Source organism: Fukomys damarensis, unplaced genomic scaffold (assembly GCF_012274545.1).
Source record: "Fukomys damarensis isolate Sample0158 unplaced genomic scaffold, DMR_v1.0_HiC HiC_scaffold_1, whole genome shotgun sequence".
NCBI lineage: Eukaryota > Metazoa > Chordata > Mammalia > Rodentia > Bathyergidae > Fukomys > Fukomys damarensis.
In genome coordinates, this window is record NW_022900913.1 from 70,367,276 (window position 1) to 70,391,991 (window position 24,716).

The 24,716-nt window shown below is 49.4% G+C and overlaps 1 protein-coding gene across 4 annotated transcripts in view; it reads right to left on the minus strand.

The window, feature by feature from the left end:
• Positions 1-1,249: 1,249 nt before the first annotated feature.
• The window catches only part of Drgx (dorsal root ganglia homeobox), a 31,886-nt gene continuing 8,419 nt past the window's right edge, over positions 1,250-24,716 (minus strand). For 2 of the 4 annotated variants that reach the window (XM_033761883.1, XM_010622622.2), the window contains exons 5-7: positions 22,606-22,784; positions 22,414-22,526; positions 1,252-3,485 (exon numbers count right to left, since the gene is read on the minus strand). In XM_033761883.1, coding sequence (XP_033617774.1) covers positions 3,220-3,485; positions 22,414-22,526; positions 22,606-22,784 — 558 coding nt within the window. In that variant the 3' untranslated portion in view covers positions 1,252-3,219. The other 2 variants (XM_033761880.1, XM_033761884.1) reach the window with 2 other exon arrangements.

Here is a 24,716-nt window from a genome sequence, read left to right on the forward strand (position 1 = left end):
CCACCCAAGACCACGTGGCCTGCACAGGCTTCCATTGCCCTCTGGGGCCTTAAAGACAGGCTGACTGATTTCAGCAGTTCATGCGTGAAGTACTGGCCCCGTGATTGGCAGTGGGGTTGGGCGCCCCCACACATACATTGGAGGCCACCAGCCATGTCACTTTGGAAAGGCTGCCCAAGCTTCTTGGCCTCAGTTTCCATCTCTGTGAAATGACAACAATGGTAAAGATTTCATACCTCCAACCCTGTTGCCCAAAATGCTTGGGACCGGAAGTGTTTCAGGTTTCAGAACATTCCAGATTTTAGAATATTTACACATATATAAAGAGATATAATGGGAATAAGACCCAAACCTAACTACAAAATTCCTGTATATTTTATATACATACTCAGCCTGGAGGAATCTGTAATAATTTTGTGCATGAAACATAAGTTTCAAGGTGTAAAATTTTCCACTGTGGTGTCATGACAGCCCTAAAAAAGTTTTAGATTTTGGAACATTTGGACATCAGATTTTCGGAATTGGGATGCTAAACATGTACATAGGTTATGGGTTGACTGTTGGGATTAAACGCAGTTTGCTGATTCCCAGACTGCAAGACAGTGGCAGAGCCTAAGGATGCCCTTCCTAGCCAGCTGAGAGCCCAGGTATGGGTGACCCTAAATAAAGTGACAGCAGAAGTTTGGAGGACATCTGTGAGTCCTCCAATGACCCCCCTAACCCAGGCAATCTGAGGCCATGCACCCAGACCCCTGTCACCCCCACTGCTGCTCCTGCTTCTAACCCATCATCCTGAGTGAGGCTGCCCACTGCACATGAGCCCGGAGTACATTAAGAGTGCTCTTTAGAGTGCTCCACTAATAAATGAATAATAACAATTTATCAATCAGTCAACCCTTGGGGTCCGGGCCTCCTTCCCAGTCTGAAGCCCCGCTGCCTTTTTATAGTCACATCATGAACTTCTACAGACAGAGCAGCCACAGAGACCCCAGTGATGGCTTCCCTAAAGGATGCTTGGTGGAGGACGGCCTCCGGGGTCTGACAAGTCTGTCCGTGCTGGAACAGGACTGACTCTTGGAGGCATGGGCACTGGGGATGAGCTCCGGCTAACTCAGGGGCCCCTGCTTTGCCCCAGCATCTGCTAAAAGGTTCCTGAGCCAAGGCCCCCCACCACCCCACCCGCTGTGGAAATTCCTGAAAGCTTTCCATTTGCACACTGGCCAAAGTGGAGCATTAGAGGCGCAGACTCCACCCCGCCATAAGGAACAAAGGCAGAACCTGAGCTGCCCGGCTTTCTTTGAACTCTTCTAAATTTATTCGGGTATTTAAACAAACAGAAACTACAGCATGCATCAGTTACTTTTTTGCCTTTGTACAACAAAACTAAGTACTCGATATCTCTGCAGAGGTTCGGCTCTTGCTTGTTTCCTTTCTTTCCGTAACGTCAGGCAGACTTTCCGATGTTATCCAGTTTTGCACAGTCACTAGAGTGTCGCGTCATGAATTATTAAATCAGTGCTTCGTGGTAATACATAATTTCTTATCAATTATTCATGCTAATGTGTGTGTAGTTTACTTAATTGTGTTATTGACGATCAAAAGTAATTTCCTGAAAGTCCTCAAGGACACAAAATTTAATCAGCGTAACTACTTTTCGGATGCAATGCTGTTAAGTATTCTTAATTTGCCCAACAGTTCACTTATTTATGTACCTTTCTGGAGGAAATACGAGTTTAATCAAACAATTAGATTGAAGAGTTAGTGTGCATAAGGGCTGGAGCTTACATCGTTCAACTGAACATTCGTAATTACAGGGAACGGAAGCTACTTTGCCGCTTTTTGGCAAATCGTTTCATCTTTGTACTTAACAAGCAAAATACAGCAAGAGGAAGGAGCTGATGTTTTTTAAAGGAGACAGTGTATTTTATCAAATGCTTTGCAGGAATCATGAATGAGGCACAATAAGCTTAGGACAATTATTTGGGGGGTCCGGGAGGCTAAAAAGGGGGCAAGGGATGTGAAAGTAGAACCTTTTGATTCTAGTAACTGAAAGGAAAATGACCATCATAAAAGCAGTAACTGCAATGGAACACCATGAACAAAAGCCACCAGAGACTGCGACCTTCCAGGCACCGGGCGAGGACAGAGCTCACTCTATTGCACTTTCCCCCTTTGATGTCTTAGAGGTCACCATCCACACAGAGAAGACAGCCATGCTGGACAGCAACAGAACTCTCCGTGAAGTTTGGCCCTTTGAATAGATGCACAGGGCCCAGGAGGAAGCCACCTGCCCTAGGCTCCGTCTCCTCACAAGCCAGTCCCATCACACCATCATCATATTTCCTTTATCTCCTAGTAACAAGCTTCCCACTGGCGATTCCAGAAAAAGTGGTAATCCAGATGTAAGTGGCTTTCAGAGGCGTCCTGGGCTCCAGGGTCCCCCTTTTCTGGGCCAGACAGCGACTCCACAGTTGGTCACCCTGCCCACCTCCAGGTCCCTTTAGGGGATAGGCAGGACACAAGAGGGCTCTTCAGGGGAGGGGGCTCAACTTGCTCTGCACCCCAGAGTCATCTGGGCAGTTCCAGAAGTCAGTGGTGGCCATGTGACAGCTGTGCCAGTGAGATCCAAGAACCATGCACCCAGGGCAGGCTGTGTCCTGTGGGCCTTCCCTGCCCATACCCGCCCCCTCCCACCCAAGTCCCAAATCTGTACCTCCAGGGCAGACACAGGTTTGCTGCTCACCCTGGCCCAGGGAACCACAGTTGGCTGGGCTTTTCCCAGTTCCAAAGTTCTTAAACAATGTGACAAACGTTCCCACTTGATACCATGGAGACAGCCCTGGGCATCTCTCAAGAATGACCTGTTCTTGGGGCTGACCAGATGTCCAAGGTTACCCACCCAGGAAGGGCACAGGAGGGGTGGTGGTGTGAGTTGATCTGCCTCCCTCCAAGATTCCTCCATAAGGTCTCATGACAGAGGCCATTCTAGTGCCACCCTGGACCAAGGAGACCCTGTCACTTAAGAAGCCAAGACAATGCAGCCCACCAGTGGGACCCCAGAGAGACTCTCCAGGCATCTAGAGAGCTTCAGGCCTTGATTTCCCCTCCCAGGCCCCCAAGAAGGCTGGCTGCAAGTTGTCCTTGCTGTTGAGGGTTCACAAGGCCAAGGTGGGGAGAGGCAGCAGGTGGGGAGGGTGAGGGCCACAAGGCCCTGCTCCCTCATACACCTGGCTCACCCTCACTCTGGTCCTTGGTAGATGGTGTCTTGTCCTGGCTGCCATCTGGGGGAGCAGGCTTGGCCGTGGGGCTGGGGCTGCTACTGGCCGGTGGCAGGAGGTTGGCGGACTGCAGCACAGCCTCTGAGTGCTCTCGGGCCTTCATGCGCAGTGCTGCCACGCTAGCCGTGCGGTTGCTCTGGCAGCCGTAGGTGGGCAAGAAGGAGAGTCCCATTGGGTCCGGGACACAGCAGGAGCAGAGAGGGCCACCTGTGGGATGAAGAGACGGTAGGCTGTCATGGTCCTGCTCTTGCTCTGTCTGTTTAGGGGCTGGGGTGCGACATGGGCTGCATTTCAAGTCCAGAGGGTGAAGGAAGTGCTTAGGACCCCAAAGATGTTCACACAACCTCGGAGCCCCGGAAGACCTGTCTGACTTCACCCTCAACACAGCCATGTGGATTTAGGCAGGGATCTTGGCTGCTCTGAGCTTTGGCCTACACTTCTATAAAATGGGATAACACTGCATCATAGATCGTGACGAGGGTGCCAGGAAGTATTCCACACTCCCTGAGAATGCTCTGAGAGGCACTGCCCGGGTACTTTAAATGTTCAGAAGAGTCAGTGACAACCATGAGACACCTTGCAAGCTGCTGGCTGGCACTGCTTCCAGCTTGGGCATGAGACCACGCCATGTTGTTTGCAAGAGTGTCATGCCTCTGCGGAGCTGGATTTTGTAAGCACCACACCAAATTCCACGAGGAACATAAAATGAGTGTGGAGTGTCCACAATTAAGGAAGTCAAGCAAAGTCCATGAGAAAGGACGCAGCTCTTTTACAAAAAACAAAACATGCAATTTTCTTTCAGTTTGTAAGGTTTTGTTTTTGTTTTGTTTTGTTTTCAAATGTCTATGAGGCTGTTGGGACATAGTACTGACCTATTTGGGTCTAAGCATCTCCTGCTCAGATCTGTTAGGTGTGGCTTGGCCCTGTGGTAAAGTGGAGTGAGTTTGCGAATGAGGTGATAGTTCGAAAGCTTGGCCGGGCCCAGCCCCTTGCTCAACCCCCCACCCACCCACAGCCTCTCCGGCCAGCTGTGATCAGAGTCCAGGTCCACACCAAGAACAAGGTCCCAGGTCTCTAACTCCCCCTGCCACCCTCCTTGCCATGATGTGAAATCTTCTTTGCAGCCACGTTGGAGGTCATAGCCAGGAGAAATAGGTCCATGTTCCTGGGGCCTTTGAAGCCACTCAGACCAGGGTGACTTGCAGAGCTCAATCTTCACCTACAGCTAGAATGTCCCGTCTCTTCTTCCTCAGGGGCAGGCCCAGGCACCATCCTCACTTCAATTTGAGGATCTTTCCCTTCTTCCACCATCTGCTTCTGCTCTGGGGTCACAGGAAGCCACCATCACCATCACCTCTCAACACCATGACAGCCAGTAGAGGTGGGACCAGCACTCTGGTGACCTTGGTACTGTGGCAGGGTCAAGTGCCTCAAGTGACATAAAGGGAGCAGGAAGCAGATATCAAGAGGGACATGAGACACATGGCCAAGACCAAGTGCACAGATTCTGACCTGCTCCCCTGTTCTGCACTGGGCTGGCCTCCAGCCTGGCCATGGATAGTCTCACTCTGGGTATGACTGTGCCACTGCTCCCTCTGGCACCATACCCTGGATCCAGAAGCCTTCCTGAGGGTGGGGATCCCAGACTCCTGTCCCCTCCACACCCCTCTGAAGGGTACTCAGGTCATGGAGAACCCAGGAGGAAGAGACTGGAGTATTAAGGACAGGTGCCTCTTGTGTGTGGGGAAGGGGACCCAGGGATTTGTGTTTTCCTCTCTGTATCTGTTCAGGACTCTTTGCATGTTTCTACAACCAATATGAATTTCTTCTAAACCCAGAAATAGGACTTGAATCATAAACAAATATAGAAAGAGAAGAATGGAGATGACCAGGCACATCTGAGAGGAGGGCAGCAAGAGCCTGGGCAGTCCTGTGACACCATGTGCTGAAGGTCCCAGGGGAGTGTGGCCAGGGACCTGGGCTGTCTTGTCAGGTCCCGGGAGGGGCCACCACTCAGGCTGAACCCTAGTAGGGTAGCCTGGTGTCAGCAGCCCAAAAAAACTGGCTCCTGTCCCCCTCCCAGCTTGGCCTTCCTCCAATGTGACATGAGAGGTGACAATGACCACCTGCAGGCCACAGAAACCACACAGCCCCTTCCCCTGCACTACCATGTACCCCAGGAAAGCCACTGGCAGTGACACTCCTAGCCCCACACCCAGATTCACAGGTTAAGAGGAATTTATGCACTTACAGAAACATGGCAGTGGCTGGAGAGTCTAAACCCATGGCCTGGTCCCCATCCCATTCCGGATGGGGAAACTGAGGACCAGAGGATGCCAAGGACTTGGGAAGACCCTGTGGAACCGGAAGCACTGCATGCACAGTGGGGTGACACTGCTCTAAAGAGCTAGGACCCTGGCCCAGGCTGATCATGAGCCTTGTGGAATGAGGCTGTCCCAAAGGAGCAGGCGCTCTGTGATCCCACTTCCATGCAGGGGTCTGGGCTGATTGAGAGAGACAGAAGGCACAGGGACAGCCACTGGGGAAGAGCGGGTGGAAAGCAGGTGTTCAGTGCATGCTGAAGTTCAGTTTCCTAAGATGGAACTGCTCTGTGATCATTTGCAACTCACTAAGTTGTCCTTGGGTAGCCACAGGGGAGGGGCTCTGGGACCCCTGTGAGCTCCCAGTCCAAGGGTGCACAAGCCCTTCAGGATAAAATGGCACAGCCATAGCATGGACCTCATCTGTAGATAGCATATCATACCCACCACGGTGCTGATGTGTTATCCACAGCTGTCACGCTGAGTGACTTAGGGAACAGTGTGGGGGGAGTCCCACAGGTTCTGTGAAGATGCGCTTTTTCCTAATATCTTCTGTCTACAGCTGTTTGGATACAGAACTCCGGGCCTAGAGGGGTAGCTGTGTACTTCATGTGAAATATACATTTAAAATGGTAAAATTTATATTAAGCTTACTTTAGAAAATATAATAATCATTTTTAAAAAAAAAAAAACTATCAGGGTCAAAGGGAGCTCCAGCGAAAGTGGCCCAGGAAGTCAAATGCCATGTAAAGCTACTGAGCCCCTTGCCTGGCTCCTATAGCCACTAAAGACCTCCAGAGTCCCTCAGGCCCACCTCACTGCCAGGTCAGGGACTAAAGAAGCATCCTGCAGTTTTGACCACCAAGATCACAGCTCTTGCGGCCTCCCCACTCCTCTGCACCTACATCTAGACAGCAACCAATGTGTCCATCAGAGGGGACACAGCTTGCCAGGGACTCCAGTATCTAAGCTGCAGCTGGAAGCCACTGGCCGTGAGGGGGAGGTCCCAGAGGCCATTAAAGGGCCATTCCCCTGCATGGGAGAGGGCAAGGGTGGAGGCCTAGATCTGTGTTTCAGAAATGATCAACTCTGACAAGCTGATATATACCAGGGAGAAGGGTGCAGTCTACAACAATCTGCACCTAAGGATCCAACTGTCCTTTGCAGACGTAGCTCTGCAGGGAGTATGCTGAAGGTATGACCTCATGGGAGGATCACAGTGACCCACACAGGCAGGGGTTGCCTGCATAGAGGCAGAATCTGCTAGGGAAAGGAGGGGAAATCTTCCTCCTCTGTGTGATGACCAGAAATCTGTTACCATCCTCAGGAAAGGGCATGGGGTGGGGGAGGAGATTCCATTGATCAGGGCACACGGGCATCTTAAATTGTCCAACCATCAACATCTCCCTTAAATCTTACAGCTATGTTTCAGCTTAGAAAAAAATGACTTCTGCAACAGGATCCTTTTAAAGATAACTCCTGGTTTCCCCGTCATCTCACAGCACCATGAGGTCACCAGTCATCTCCATCTACCATCAGCCCACAGCAATGAGGACCCAGCACCAAGAGGGTTCTCAATGCCATATGATAACATTGCATCCTGATAAGCCCAAAATGTCAGCTGAAAATGCAGAGTTCTTCAACACTTACCTTGATGAGAAATTCCACAGAGCACCTGACCACTAACCCTCAGGCTACTCTTGCTTCCAGATGCCATGCAAACTAAAGGGAAATTCAAAGTCACAGTTTATTCCAATGTTTATCCCAAGTCACTGGCCTCTAGAGAGCCCAGCTTGTTCTGCACTTCTTAAGGGCACCCAGAAGAACAAGACCAGCAACAAGGCGCTGTCCATGTGATGACTCCTCTCATCAGCACCATGCCCCCTGCCTCAGCAACGCTTTGTACCCCTCTGCTCAGTTGGATTTTTTTCCTCAGTGAGGTGCTTCATTTGATCAAAAAGCAAGATGATTAAGTCCTCTTTTGTGATTATTAGGTTCCCAGACTTGGGACGACTCTGGAAAGGAGTAGGGAGGGTTTTTTGTTTATGTTTTTAATCTATAATCATGAATGGTACACATTAAAGTAGCTACAAAGGAAGTTACTCCTGTGTGATATACGGTGATGACAAGCTACCAACAGCCTAATAGCCTAGTAATAAGACACTGGCTGGATAAGCTTTAGTCACCTAAATAGAACACTGTGACAAACTTACATCACAGGAGGAGACAGCACCATGACAAAGATACTGTAAAATGCCAAGTTTAAAAAGTGGGCTTGGAAACACTGATCATCATGATCCCATTTTGGTGTTTGTGCTTGTGGTACATTCATACACAGTATAGATTGGAAGCTCATTTCCCCGGAGTTCACATGCTGAAATCTTAACCTCCAAGGTGGAAGAATGGAGCAGTAGGGATTTGGGGAGAGGTTTAGGCCTTGAGAGTCATTATAAAAGAGACTAGGGAGAGTTGCTCCAGAAGAGGATGCCACCTGTGAACTAGCCAGCACTCTGACCCTGGAGAGCAGTGATCAGAAAATCAGTGAGAAATAAATTGCTGCTGCTTATAAGCCATGCTATTTATGGTGTATTGTTACTGCAGCACCAAATGGGCTAAAATGATACATATCCGTATGGATGGGTAGATGGACGGATGAACAGCCAGACAACAGTGTTGTCACAAAGTACAGTAAATGTTTACATTTTTAAAGTTATTACAGTAAAAGACACATTGTCGTTAATTACCCTCAAAATCCTTCCCTTTACTTTAAACCCATTTATCCCAATCATTCTTGTGACTTTCAAAAGCAGACCTGGAAGCCCTCCTTCCTGAATATCTTTAGCTGGGCTGCCTCAGCATCCTGAATCTATTCGCAATGTTTACATTGTACGGTCATTTTGACTTGGGGGAAGGGCTGAAAGTCACATGTTGCTGGATCTGGTGAGGAAGGTGGATGAGGACCAGCATGTTTTCACAGCCTCCCTTTCCATCGGACAGCCCCTGGCAACAACATTCACTGGTATTTTTTGTCACACCTCATGAAAGTGTTCACAGTGTAAGATTCCAGAACTGCTTCAGAAGGTGGCAAGAGCAGTGAAATGTGTCCAAAGTGAAGGGGAGAATTCACAGCAATGTGTCTTTTACCACAACAAAACTTTTTAATTTAAACATTCATCGTATATTTCAATCACATCTCATAAATCTAAAACACACACACATTCATGTACACACACACACACACACACACAAATATGCAGTCATCCCTCAATGCCCACAGATTAATTCCCAATCCCCTGCATAAATAAAATTACATAGTATTTGAGGTGTATCTTCTTCCACCTTATTCACCTACACATCCCTGTACAGTTTAAATTGTCTCTAGATTACTCATCATACCTTATGCATGTCACTGCTATGTCAATAGTTATATTGTATTGTTTAGGGAATGATGACAAGAAAAATTTCTGTGCATGTCCCGGACAGATGTAATATTTTATCAAATGTTTTCCATCTGTGGCTGGTTGAATTTTTGGTTCTAGAGAATCCTCAGTTCCGGAGAGCTGACAGAAGGCAGAATATATGTATGCATGTATATCTATATGTACATCCATATGTCATACTCATTTGGCATTAAGGAAACATGCAAACTTATTACATGTATAAATTTCCTCATAAAATATATAGAATATAAATTTAAATTTTTAGTTAAAAGTTGTATCTTATAACTGTTATAAAATATATTTATAAGAGATGTGTATGTGGATAGATACATTTAAAAATAAGATTTTTTAAAAAGCACCAATATCAGAGTCTAATGGTTGATTCTGGGTGTTGAGATGATTTTTTTATTTGCCTCTTACTGTATTCTCTCCTTTTTATAAACTATCCACATATGACAGTCATTAAAAGGGTATCCTTGTGGCTTGTGCTGACACTTTCATTCAGCTAATGGGGACAGATGTTCTCTTTTAGAACAAAGACCCATTGAAAGTGCAAAGTGTAAAACCATGTCCTCAGCATGTAGTGAGGAAGCCAAGATGACTAATGGCTGTGCAAAGTGTTAATACAGACATGGAGCTGAGGACATGCCAAGACATGCTGAGGACGTGAAATTCTTCCAGAGCACTCACTGGACCTGTTATGACTTGGATCTTCAGTATCTCTGCAAAGCCTATGGGGGAAGGCTTGGTTCCAGCTGAAGGTGCTACTGGGAGCTGTTGGAACCTTTAATAAGTGGGGCCTGAGGAACAGAAGTGAGGTCACTGGGGACATGGCCTGAGCCCAGCCCCTCCCTCCTCTCTCTTTGCTTCCTGACCTCCATGAGGTAAGCAGCTTTGTTGCATCCTACACTCCTCATCATGATGTTTCTACATCACAGTCCCAAATGCAACAAAGCCAACTGACCATGGACTGAAACCTCTGAAACTGTGAGCAAAAACAAACCTATCCTAATAAGCTGTTTGTCTTGGGTATTTTGTCACAGTGATACAAAGTGACTAATACAGACCTGTGAGCCCCCTAGAAAGATATCATGCCATCTATGTATCCCAGCCAACTTGCACCATCACTAAAATCTGTGCCAGAGCCATCTGGCCCTTAGATGCAGCCTGAGAATTGTTTGTTGAGGGAACATACTATCTCCTGGACACTAAATTAAAACACACAATTAGATTTCCATTAAGTTACAGCAAATTCTGCTGAATTGATCTAATCGGCCTCCATTCCTTTATGACATCATGCTTTAAAGGCTTGGCTTGAACATAAATACTTAATGTAATAAATACAGTCTGAAATATTTGATCTCCTTGGCAGCTTAATTGATCTACTACAGAGACTGACAGGAAAAATTAAGTTAGTTCTGTCTCACTCTACCTGGTGCACATTCCCATCATGCAGGTGGGTGAAGGCTCATTGAGGGGTGGCCAGAGGGGGGGGGGGCTGTTTCCTCCTTGAACATGCAGGTGTCAAACCAGAAAATGAATGCATGGAATTATGAGACATCTAACACCAATGCCATAGCTCATTTCTTTTTGCTTTATAACAAAATAAGTAAGTGAATGGGTGTGTTATTTTGTGAGTCCTGGTGCCTGCTCCTGGGAGCTCAGGGGCCTACGATGTGGAGCACCCTTTCAGCTACTGCTGTTACTTGTGCTGATGACAGCCAGACATGCTGCAAGGCCAGATCATTCCTAATGTGTTGCCCTTCACTGAGGGTTCCCGTAGCACTCCCTCCTGTTCTTCAGTGGCCTTCAGGCCTTTTCAGCACAAGTTATGTTTGCTTTTGTGATCTCCTTGCTGACAAACTCACTATAAATGTCCTTCTCCTATCCCACTCCTGCACCCCTGACCCCAGAACCAAGCTGTCCCAATCTGGTACAAAGCAAACCCTCTGTGAGGATTTCAGAAAAGGAGGAGGGGAGGGAGAAGTTGTCCTTCCTAATGACTTGGTGTATTGCAGCTCCTCGGGATCACCGCCCAAGCCACTCAGCACCCCATAGAAAGAAAACTAGGATCACAACAGTTCACACACCTGATTCTTGCCAAAATCCTCAGGGTAATTTGGCATTGAGTCTCATTCCCACCTTTGCCTTAATTCCACCTGCTACATTAAGTTCACTGTCTCAACTTTCACTTATTCACTCAGCAAATGCTCATGGCAGGTGCTGATTCCACTGAGTATCCAACCACCTGGCACAGTGGTACAGTCTCAGGACTGGTGTGGACATCCTGCTTGGATATCTTCACGAGGTCAGACAAGTCATGTGAGCAACTCCTAGATCAAAGGACCCCACAGAGCAGCAGAATGCAGAGTCATGGTTCTGAGCAGGCAGGTACCAGGCAATCTAGTCCCCTAAGGGCCTGCAGAATCCCCTGCCTCCTGTGCACCCCCAAAGCCTTCTATCTGCTCCCCACACTCCAGGAACCATTGATTAGCAGTAAGGGCAAATCCACAGCACCTGCAAGAACTGACCTCCTGTAGAGGTGCTACTATAGGGTGACAACAGAGACTGCCAAAGAAACAGAATTGATGCAGAGGGGAAAGGATACCAGGTGACCCTGGGCAATTCTCTCTCTTCCCTGGGCCTCAGTTTCCCTCACTGCATCCTGGACAGATGTTCCTCACCGAGATTTCTTGCAAATCCTAAGTGCTGGATTCCACACCCCTTTATAGTTTGGGTCCTGGTCCCCAGCCTGTTGCACTGCTAGGGGAGAGGGCTTTAGAAGGTGGGGCCTTGTGAATAGAAGTTAGATCTCTGGGGGTGTGGCCTTAAGGGGATGTTGGGATCCCAATCCCTCTTCTTCCTCTCTCTGTGTTTCCTGGCCACCAAGAGGAAACAGGCCATGACAGACTGTGAGGTTGTAGGCCCCAAACAACAGGACCGAGTAACCATGGGCCAAATTCCATGTGACTCTCAGCCAAAACAAACCTTTCCTTCTCATAAGTTGAACATATAGAAAGTTGACTAAAGCAACTCATCTTCTGCCATCAGCTAGCACAGAGGCTGAGATGGGTACTGGTCTGTCCATGCAGGGCAGCCACATTCCATCCCTTGGATTCCCTGTCCTCCAAGCACATACACCCACAGAAGCAGGCCAGGGCCTGCAAGACACAGGGGCCCCCCATCTCTAACCACCTAACAGGCAACCTCTCAAACTCACATCCTAATCCTCACAACAATGGCCAGTACTTCCTAGACACTTGGGTGTGCCAAGCACAGGTACAAGACCATAGCACAACTACACATGATCCTTACAGCCCTCAAGTCTCAGGCAAGGGGCCAGGCCTCTGCCATGGTGACCCAGTGATGAGGTTCCACGCTGTCCTCACACTTCCTCTCTTACTGAGCTCCTTCAAGCCTGGCTCTAGCACTTCTGAAAAGCCATCTTCGGCCCCCTAGAGGGGTCCCCCTCACCCCAGGCTTCTGCATACTCTGAGGCATGACTGTCACCTAAGTGAGGATCTGTACTTGCCCTGTCTCTATCACCCCACCACCACCCTGCCAGCTCCTTCTTTAGGGACACACAGAGTCTGTGGGGCTTCCGTGACTGCAGAATGGAGAACAGGAAGCCACAGGGCCTCTGCAGCCCAGCAGGTGGCCACTATTATGGGCGCAGGGCCGGCATCAGTGTCCCTGGATTCTGCAGAGGACCCTTCCCAGGCCAAGCAGCAGGAAGAGCCTCTTTCCATGCTGGTCCAAGCCATGGGCCTGGGCAGCCTCTTCTCTCACCTTTTGGGACCCAGCCACTGCCCGACCCTGCCTTGCGCTGGCATGGGAGAAGCCACATGGAGAGGGCCCGGCCTTCTGCCCCAGCACAGCAGTAGACAAGCAACAATGCTGTACTATTCGCAACAGATCCATCTTCCCTGGGACTGCACCTCCTGGAAGACCATGAATGGAAGCAGCAGCGGAACTACTCAGCAGAACCAGGAGGCTCAGAATCTGAACTGGTAAAGCAGCTGCTGGCTCCCAAGCTTGCTCCCCATTTGCAGACTCAACCAACCATGCAAGAAGCACCTTTGAGGGGAAGATTGCTTCCTTACCAAACACAGACATCCTATTGTCCTCGTGATTAACTAAACAATAGAGCATAACAACCAGTCACCTGCCACCTCCATAGCATTGGGTATTTTAAGTGAAAGGTATGACTTTACAGCAGCCAGAAGGGTGAGACACAGATGCCCTGCCATTGTGTATAAGGGGCTTGATCTTGGAGCTAGTACTGAAACCACCCCCTCTCAGGTACCAAAGGATAACTGTACTCAAATTTTGGATAATCATAGTTAAGTAAGACTATACAAAATAATCCGTAATAGCTAAATCTTGGAAGTGGCCTAGATGTCCATTAACAGATGAATGGATAAAGAAGTGTGGTGTTTACACACAACGGAGTACTACTCCGCCATAAAGAAGGATAAACTTGAGTCATTTGTAGGAAAATGGATGCACCTTTAGGCCATAATGTTAAGTGAGATAAATCAGACGCGCAGCTTATATTTCACATGGTTTCTCTTTTATGACATCCACATTTAAAATAAAGAGCAAAGTAAAAGATAGAGAATAGAAAGTAGAGAGAGCTCATTCTCAAATGGCAAGGGAAAGAGATCAACAGATGGAGGGCAAGAGAAGAGGATGAAAACAGGAATCAAGCTGTGCTGTGTCTCTGTACCGACTCCACATGAGAAATGTAAGTCCTGTGAATGGAAGACATGTTCTAATAAAAATATACGAAAAAATAAAGAAAACTATACCCGGCCTGGTGTCACACACCTATAATCCCAGCACTTTGAGAGGCTGAGGCATAAGGATTGCACGTTCAAACCCAGCCGAGGTAATTTAGTTACTTAGTGAGACTCTATCTCAAAACTGAAAAAAATCAATAAAAAGAGCTGAGCTAGGGACGTAGCTAAGCATAAGACACCTGGGGAGGGGGACAAACCGATCTCCTTATGATGATAACTATTAAAACCCTAAAGAAAACATAAGCAAATAAATCCAGCAATCTGTTAAAAGGATAACATGTCACATATAATTTGGGTTTATTTCAGGTATGTGCCATTGGTTTAACATTTTTAAAAGTCAATGTAATTCATCATATTCATATATTGAGAAAGAAAAAACATGTAGCCATCTCAACAGCTGCAGAAAAAGGTGGGCAAAGCTCTCCATCCATCCATACTTGTGACTTTTTTAAATAATAAAAATAGAATGAGAAGAAAATCCCTTCCCTTGATAAAGGCTGCCTTGAAAAACCACAACAAATGCCACTGTGAGGCCTGAGGCTGTGCCATGGGATCTGGGATAGACAAGAACAGAGCACTGATGCAGCCTGTGAGTCACCAGGGAAGGGGACGTACACAGTGGCAGTGGCAAAATGTCCTCCGCCGGGGAGACCCGGCACTCTTAGCTGCTTGGGGCCGGGGAAGGAGGAGGAAGAGGGAAGTGACTGCCAGTGACCCAGTGAAGGTTGAACTAAAAATCATAGAATTGCAAATTTTAATGGGTGAATCACATATTAATTATATTGCAATAAAACTTGTTATTAAATTGAATAAGGGAAGGATACCTGTATCATTGGTTCTGCCCGAGATTACGGAGAGGCTGCAGGAGGACAATTGCTTGTGCCTGGGAGTTCAAGGCCAGCCTGGGAAACATAGTAAAATCCTGCCTCAAAAAAATTAAATTACCTACTTAACAGTTTACCCCAAGCACTACTCAAGCAGTGAGTTTGTTTACATACTGAATACCCTGAGCGTCTCGCGGGCAGTGTCAACTCAACCAGCCTGTTCTTTTTGAATAAATGTGACAAAATTGTCATTTTTATATTTCCTGCTATACAAGTGAATAAAAAGTAATGAAAAACATATGCAATTTTTGATCACCTTGTATTTAAATAATTGAACTGGTAAGTGGTTAAATTAAATTAAAAATAAGTAAAATAAAAGACTATGGCTAAAGGTTCTAAGCAGCAGAACCAAGCCAAGGGAAAAAAAGAAGGGAAGGAAGGCAAAAGAAAAAAAGAAAGAGAGGGAGTGAGAAGGGAGGAAGGAAGGAAGGAAGGGAGAGGGAGGGAAGAGTGTGTGACTGTGAAGGGCGAGACAGACTGTCTTTATGTCCGGATGACCTGCTCATGGGGAGAGAGTATCACACCCGGCTAACCCTGCTCACACGGATAAAGGTCTCTAGCACACCTAGCTGGAGAAGCCAGCAGCACAAACTGCACACCATGGGACTCCATTTCCATGCAGGCACGCAGGGCTCCTCACAATGTTGAGCAGCTCTGTCCTGCGTGAGCATCCTAGTGCACTCATGGAACATCGCCAGGACGTCCCCAGATGACAGCACCTCTGGGGCCACTGTCACCCATGCAGGCTTAGGAGCAGCACGGCATGACACGTGACTGTGTTGTGTCCACCTACATACGTAACAGTCAACACAGATCGACTCTGGGGTCCCAGGAGTCCACTCAGTGGGGAACCCTCCCCCATGGGAACCAGCGGGGTCCATGCAGAGGAAGCAGGGGACAAGCGTGTACTGAAGCCAGAGAGAGAGTGTCAGTGCCTAAAATCATTCCGTAGGCTCTAGGTGATGCTTTAGGGAATTTTCTAGTGAATATTTCAGAACACTGCTTGTAAAAAATGTGATTTTTTTTTAATTCACAGCACAGAGGAAGAATGGGGGACACTTTAGGGACTCAGAGTGGGGAAAGGCTAGCTCTGGCCTGGTGGGCAAATGCTCCCCAGCCCAGACTCCAGACCCAAAGGTGGGGATGTGTCCAGGGCTCACTAAGGAGCCCTGCTCTCTACACAGTCAGGCTGGACCCTCTCCCTGAACTGCCTGTGCCTGCTTCATCCCCAACACAGCACAGGCCAGGCCTGTTGCTGCAGCTGCCAGCACCTACACAGCACCCACTGCATGCAAGCATGGTGGGAGCTGCTCCACCCCCAGCTCTCCTGCAGGACTGAGGCTGATTCTGACTGCAGCCTGCTGCCTCCAGACCCTGCCCAGCCACACTGGGGCCAGCAGGGGCCACCTTCTCCCCAGCCGTGATGATTTCTCACCTCACACTCAGCTCTGCAAGCTGCCTGACCAAGTGCATAAAGCAGCACCTCCTCTGCCCACCCCTGACTCTCCAGCCCCAGTGTTTCCTTGGAACAAATCCGAGAGCACATGGCCATGAATAACCTCTTCTGCATTAAGGAATTGTGGCCATTAAGACCTCGCAGGCATCATGCCTGCCTTGCAAGTACAAAATCCTGAGTTCAATCCCCAGTACCACACACACACACACACACACACACACACACACACACACACACACACACACACACACACACACACACACACACACACACACACACACACACACACACACACACACACACAAATACTAGGTTTGGGGACTTAGCTCTGTGGCACCGTGCTTGCCTCACAAGCAAGTCCTCAGTTCGATCCCTGGTACAAAAAAAAAAAAAAGACCTGGCAGTAGTGATATTCTTGGCTTTTTCCGCTGGATACCTGGAATTATCACCCAGAGCCGCCCTGAGAGGTTAGGGTCCCACTGCTTCCCTATTTGAGAGTTTCCATGGAACAGTCAGTCAGTAAACATGCTGTGAGCTCCACCAACATGCCCAGCCTGGGTGAGTCCTCTGAGCACCTTGAAGTGCAAAACACATTGCATATATAGCCCAGGCAGCCCTGCCAGGGGCTGGGGTTAAGGGTTAATCAGCACTCACCAACACCCACCATGTGCCCAGTATTGGTCCAGCATCCTGACTCACGGTCCTCTCAGCCTGTCCCTGATGAGAGCCAAGGTGCAGCCTGAACAGATGAGTACACAGAGGACAGAGAGGCCCAATAGTCCACTCAAGGCTGATGTGGCTCAAGAATGGGAAGACTAGGTTCACACCAGGCAGCCACCCACAGCCCTTCTGGGATCTGTGCTCTGATTAGCCCCTTCCTAATTAAAGGAAAAAGGCTCCCAGGAGCCTGGGTTCCCATATCAGATGGGTCCCTGGTGGGTACAGACAGCCTTGGTCCAGGGGCTGCCAGGGAGCCTGGCACTGGCCTCCACACCAACTCTAACTCTGACCCTTCTTTGCCCCTCCCTTTTCTCTCCCAGCTGAATCCTGGAACTGGGCACACACATCCTCCTTCCCACACTGGGGCCCACTCACTTCCGCACTGGACCCCTGCCTGGGCATCCCTGCATCCTTCTGGCCACCAGGACCCAGCACAGAGTGCCACCTATAGCACAGCACGCTGGTGGTCCCTCCCAGCCCCATCATGAACCCAAGCCCTGCCCTCAGCAGGTTTTGCTAAAGAATGAAAATCAGTCTCTCCAGTTGCCTAAGAAAATCACCATTCAAAGGGCTCTGCCTTCTCATGTGCACCCAGCTCAGAAAAGTGCTGGGCCAGTCTCCCCAAGGTAATCGAAACATCAAAGGTGAGGTGTGGATGCCCCTTGGAGTATTTCACTGATATTCACCTTTGATGGAAGAAGCAACACACAGGACACTGAGCCGCTGGCCCAGCACATCCACCCCACTCACACTGAGCTGGGCTTGGCCCTGGCCAATCTGCACTGTCCCCAGGAGTCCAGTGTTTGGGATCCCAGAGCTTGTCCCTCTTCATTCAGGGACCCCAACTGTTTCTGGTGCTCCTCTTCCTACCTGTAGTGCCACTCACTCCGCAACCTGACCACTGGTGCCACCGGGTCTCGGTGTCCATGGGTCTAGGTTCATGAACTTCAAGAAAAAATTGGATCTCCTCTGGACATAACACCATTTTCCTATCACTGTTCCCTAGTGAGTGTCACACTACAGCGGCTATGTGTGTCACACTTACACAGTACCAGGTGTTCTAAGTCATCTAGGGCTGATTAAAGGACCTCGGAGGGTGACATGGAGTCCATGAGAACACTACATTTCACATAAGAGACTTGAGCCACTGCAGATTTGGGGATCTGCAGATGTCCTGGAACCAATTCCCAGCACACCTGAAAAAATCATACTCACTTTCCAAACACTTCTAGAGCCAAAGTCCTCGGCAAACTCCCAAGGCCCCAAACTACCCCCACAGACACTCCAGGACTCAGCGTGTACAAGACAAGGACTCCACATCCCTCACAACAATGCCAAGAGCCCAAGACCAGGACCCCAGTCCCCCTCCCCTAGGGCCAGGTCTGCCTCTGAATGGAATACCCTCTGCTAGTCAGCCCTGAGCTGCTCTTTGGGGTGCTCCACCTGCTCACTGGGAGGACAGGGCATGTCTTGGGGAGTCGGGAACCCCATGCTGGCCCCTACTCTGGCCAGGACTGTATTGCTGACTCAACCTCAGTCCCAGGGAGCAGCACCTGGGTGGTGTCAGGCTGGGCCAGATTCAGTGGCCCTCCTAGGATCCTCAGTGGCCTGGGATCCCATCAGGCCTACTGGCCTGGGCAAGGATAAGGGCCTAGCTCAGTCTGGGAGTTGGCATGACTGGGTGCTTTTCTTCTGGGGCATTGCCAGCTGCTGCATAACCAAGCTGAGAGGAGGGTTGGGGTGTCTGGTGAAAGGGGGCTCCACTCACATTGGTCCTGCTCTCTGGTGGCCTCTAAAGCACTCAGAGCCGTCCTCACCAGCAGAGGAAAAACTGAGTACATGTCACTCAAGTGCATGCCCAGAGGGCCACTGATTCTGTAGTCTGGCAAAAGGCACATCTGGTGCTGACAGAAGCACTTGGACCCCCAGGACACCTTTCTGGCTCACATAGGCATGTGCAGTGGCTTCTCCATGCCTCAGCTTCTCATTTGTGAAAGGGATGCAAATCCACAGGATCCAGTCCCCTCACTGGCTAGCAGCCCCTAGAAGCGGAGCCGGCTGAGCCAGCAGCTGTGCCCGACATCTTGGGTTCAGGAAGATGGGGGAGGCTAGAGTGGATCAGAGCCCCAGGGACTGCACTGGACCCTGGAAAATCAGGCTCATTTCTCTGTGCCTGGCTAGGGCTCTTCACCTGATACCCACAGCTAAGGGAAGCCTGGGTGAGAGAGAGGACACAGACCATAAGGGCCAGTGGCCATGCTACACAGAGCCCGTGACACACCAAGTGTCACATCCTACACATCGCTGCACACTGAGCCCCAGGGCTCAGAAGCCAACCTGTGGATGTGCACCCCTCAGCCAGCGTGCTGGGCAGGTGTCTCCAAATACCTGCAGGGCTGCCAGCAACCAGCCCAGGGACCTCAGCTCACAGCGTCTACTTGCAGAACAGACACCAGTGTGGGCCAAGGAACTTTTAGATGCAGAGAAGGCTTGAGCCACATCGTCACTGTTACAGCCCTCCTGTCCCAACTTGCCAGTGATCTGATGCCAGAAGGTAGGCCCCTCCTTGCAAAATGCCAACTGTGTCACCAAAGAATCGATCAGAACTAAGACCTGATAATGCCTGGCAGAGAGCAGAAGAGGCTTCAATCACTGCTCATCTTGCTGTAGATGCCAGCGCCAACTGCTCAGAGAGTCTGGGGACAGGACCTCAGAGGGGAGGGAGCAGGAGGAGCCTAAGAGTGGAGTTTTCTGGGGACAAAGAGACGGAAGGAAAGTCCTCCCAGCCCAGTGGGGTCACGCGATTGAAAGCCACCCACCTGCACCACACACACGTACCAGGTTGGCCAAAGACTTGGGATGTGACTGTGATGAGGTGAATGCTTGTGACCTTCTCCCCACAAATGGGGCTTTGGGAGGGACAAGGTCCAGAAGATGCAGCCTTTGTGATTATATTCAGCCCGGTAAGCAAGTGAGCTTTCTTCTGCACAGTAAGACACCAGGCCCAGCTTCAGAGCCCAAAAGGGTTTCTGTTGTTTATAATCCAGCAGGCTGTGATACTTTGTTATGGCTGCCCCAAAGAATGAAGATAGGAATGCTCCAACAAAAATATCCAAATTTCTAGCAGCTTCTAACCATTCAGAAATTCTGGCAGTGCTGTGTCCATATTCCCACTTGGCCAACAGCTGGCCCCAAATGGCAAATCTCCCCAGTGTCATCCTGCATGGCTTTTTCTGACAGTAGAGAAGTAGACGTTTAGTCCATGGCTCCCTCTAAGATGGGAAGACGGGAAATAGGTTGGGTGGCATGTGTGTCCAGGAAAGTGAGCACAAGCATATTTGCACCTGGGGAGGCAGACGTGTCTGCGCATGTCGCTCTACTTGGAGCTTGCCCAGCCCTGGGGACATCTCAGACTTTGTCACCTCCAACTAGTCAGAGGGGGGTTCTTGTGAGGACTTGACGCAGAGCACCCAAGCACAAAGATGCTCAGGTTTGTGAGTGCACTGTGTTTCCCTCCCCAATCTCTGCAGGCCCCTGTGCTCCCCCAGTCCCAAGCAAATGCTGTGTCAAAGGAAGTTCTTTCTAGCAAGCCGTGCCCAGGGCAGACTCCAGCCTAGCTCTACAGCCTTAGAGAAAATGCAAAAGAGAGGACAGAGAGAAAGTGACTGATTCACGTCCCAGCTGGCCTGATCCAACAGCAGCTCCTCCACTGCCCCTGGGCCCAGGCTCAGCCCCAACTCTGTCTCTCATGGCCTCTCCCACCTACCTGCCCTGATGTCTAGGCCTCAAGTCCCCTCCAGCCACATCAAGGTTTTACTCAGTTTAGCAGATGCCGCAAAGTGAGAAGACAAGGGAATAGCATCCTACTCACAGCCGAGCTTGGGGCAATTGAGACAGATTTATTAAAGACACAGTAACTCTCAGTCGTGTTGGTCCTCACTGAGGCAGACAGAGTTGATAGATAGTCGGATGTGGGATTTGCACCTTTGCCAACACTAACTCCTTGGATGATGCCCAAATTCCACTGGTAATCTCCTCTGAGGACCCACTGCCCTCTCCACCTCAGCACAAGCCACACCTCCCCTATCTAAAATGCTTATGTTTAGGATTTTTTTTCAGATTTCGGAATACTTGCATATACATATGCTACATATGCATATACGTATACATATACGTATACTCGGAATGGGTCCCAAGTCTAAATATGAGATTCACTTAAGTTTCCTATACCCTCCACACATAGCCTGAAAGCAACTCTACATGATAGTTAGTACACCTGCCCTGTGACAGCACCTATCACACAAGGTCAGGTGCAGAATTCTTTTGTGGCATCGCATCAGCATTCACAAAAGTTCAAATTTGGCAGCATTTTAGATTTCAGATTTACAGATGAGGGATGTCTGGCTTTTTCCTGCCGGGCTCTCAGCAGGGTGCTCTATAAAATCTGGCAGTGGGGACTCTGGAGCCCAGCTTCTCACACATGTACATCCGCCCGCCACTTGGACCACTCAGAAGTGGCTCGGCTGCAGGCTTCAAAGCTCCACGTCTTACTCAGGTTTGACAACCAAGATCTTTGATCTTTGGTCCCCACTGTGCACCCTGCGAAGCACCTCTGGCCCCTCTCCCGTGCATTACCCCACAACCCAGGCATCCTTCAGACCAGCTGGGGCTCCACCAGAGCCAGGCACACTTTGCACCCAGAGGCCTCCTTCTCACAGGGTCCTTGCGAGGCTCCACATATCCTCCCTCTGCCTCCACACTGGCAGTGCAGATTGCCACATTGGGGGAGAAGGTCCAGCCCACCTGCTGGAGAGGAGAGAGACCCCTCAAGGCCAAGCAGACCCCAAACCCCAGCACAGCATCAGCAATGGACACCCACCCCACTGCCTATACACCAAAATCAGACCTCTGTGACAGACACGTTCCATACCCTGGACTCACTGAGGGGCTCAGCCCTGTTCCAGGTCCACACAGCTGCCTGCATTCATCACTGGACAAATGGGTTTTTGCCATTTGACAGAGATAGGTCCTTCCATGCCAAGAAAATGTCCCTAAAATCCCCAAGGGGCAGGTCCCAGACTTCGCTCATTCCAGGCCTCACAGACCATGCCTGCTAATTCCCATCCTCATGTAAGGACAGCCATGGGGTGCAACTCCTGGCAAGCCACAAATCCTAATGGCTCAAATCTCGGGTGTTAGAGTCCGAGGGGAAGGAAAGTGTGCCAGCTGCACAGACCCAGGGAGTCCTCGGCAGCAGGGACAATTGTCCTCAAGGGGAGCACCTAAGACTGCAGTCAGGAACAGGGAAGAAGCCGAGGCCGGCAGCAGTCACTCTGGAGAAAGGACTTTCAGGACAAGCCCTCTGTCTGCTGGGAGGATGCTTACCGACAACATTCACCCACACCCTTGGGCTTGTGGCCACCAGAAGGGGGACACACTGTGACACTGATGAGGCTGGGCTGGGCTGACATCCCCACCCTCCCAAGTTCTCCCCGTGGGCCGAGAGACTCACCTTTCAGGGAGGCCACGTGGGACAGGGCCTGGGCATATGTGGCAGTGTTGAGCAGTGTCCCCGGCAGGCAGGATGGGAAAAATGGCCCTGCAGGCCCCACCGCTCGGCCCAGGCTGGCAAAGAGAGAAGATCTCATTGAGTTCACACTGTGCCCCTGCACCACAGAGGCCCCAGGCTGGTTAGGGGCCTCACCTCTGTGGGGCCTCCAGTGCTTCCTTCTTGCTCCGGGCCTGATCTGTGGGTGGCGGTGAGTTGATGTTCCTCACAGGCGGTGGTGTCACCTCAGCCATGGGTTCCTTAGCCCCGGGCTCCTGGTCTGAGGCCCCTCTCTCTGTTTTCCTCCACTTGGCTCTTCTATTCTGGAACCAAACCTGAATTCCAATGAGAAAAACAGCAAGGGAGGAAGGAAATGAGACAAGAGGCAGAACCAAGCTGTGAAGTGGACATGTGTGTGGCCCCTGTCTGAGCTCCACTCTCCAAACCCAAGCTTCCAGCCTAGAATGGGCTGGATCCACTTGGAAGCTAATAACAGACATTTTTAAATGAATGTCAAATAATAGAATGCATTGCTCACAAGAAGGGTAAAGGCGTCATTTTGTGGAAACTGTAAGCGCTGACTCACACGGCTGCAGTGGTTTGATGCGAGATGTATTTCCTACCGGGAACACTGTCCTGCAAAGCATCACCCAGCACTCTCATCAGAATGGCCAGGCCCCGAGCTCTGTTCTCACCCTGAAATCCTCTGTGTGCACATGAACAAGTTCGTGATGCGTGGCCCGGGTCACCTGCTGAACCCACACCCAGAGTCAGCCAGGGCTTAGGGTTATGAGCTTCAGTGAATCTGGTTTAGAATCCACTGCAACTCTATGAGCTAAGGAGTTCTGCAAGCCTCATTTTACAGACAGAGACATCAAGCACTGACAAGTTAGTTAACTTTGCAGAGGTCATCCAGGTGATCAGTGACAGATTCACAATTTGAAGCCAGTGATTTGGCTTAGACCATGATCCTGGCTGTTCAGGGTGATGCTGGTGGCCCCCAAGCATCACTGGGAAGGTTGGCATGCATGAAAATATTGAGTCAGTGCCTGGCACACAGCAGTTGGCTGAACTTCGTCTGTATCCTCCTCTTCCCCACAAGAGGAGACATGAGTAACCTTGACCTAAGCACCTTCCTAGCGGCTGGGCATTGGGCTATTTAACTCTTCTGCATTTGTAGGAGGAGGAGCTGTCTGGTAGTAGCTGGGCAGACTATGTCTTCACTCTACCCAGGAAAGCCTCTCCTTTCCTCTCCTCTCTCGGAAGGGAATTCCTGGCTTTAAAACAAAACAACAACAACAAAAAAAGGCTTGGCCATGCCTTGCTCCCATCCCTGTGGGCCTCCTGTGCTCCTCCCCGGCTGCTGCAAGCTGACAGCGGGGAGAGAGCCTGGGTCCTCAGGGCTGAGCCCTCTGCCTACCCACCCTATCTCTTAATTTTCATTCTCCTTTAACTGAGCTTCTTTCTTTCTTTTTTAATCAAGTTGGCTTTTAATTGCACTTATCAGCAACCATTGAATAATGATTTTATCTATATTCTAAATTTAGGGCAGTTAAATGCAAAGCAAAATGCAGACACTTTCTTGCGTCTTAATTGAATGAAGGTCACAGCTATAACAACATTTAATTGAGCTATTTTTCATTATCATATTTTAATGACTTTCCACTGACAGTTCGCCTGCTTCTGAGGGAAGAGCATGATGGAGTCGTTTATTTCCCTATTTAGTTATTGTTTGACAACATCAGCTTCGATTAAGACCCTGCTTTATAGAACATTAATCATATTTGAATGAGCAAGGGGTATAAATGTAAACACATCTCCCTTCCCACCACCAAAGCCTGCGTCCCCACACGGAAGCTGGCTAAACCAACGTTTCTCAGCCATTGTCTGCCTGCATAATAGCCAACAACAGCCTGGACAACAATTCCAGGCTTTAATTGTCACCACCCCTATCTTACCCTTGCACCTTTCAGGGAGAAGTTATGATCTTCCACTTCTGAATGCTCAATAATTGTGTCATTTATCTCAATTTGCAGTTCAGTCTTTATGCAGCTATTGGCAAGCTGGCATTAAAAACAGAAACTATAGACGGTATCCTGGCCAAAGAAGATTTTCATTTCCAAATAATAATCAGTTTAATTTGCCCGCATATGACCAATGATTCATGTTCAGATTTAATAATCAGGATCGCATAATCTGATTATAGGGGAAATAATTTGTTTACAACCCCCAATTTACTGCTCAGAATTCCATTATCTCTCTTCAGC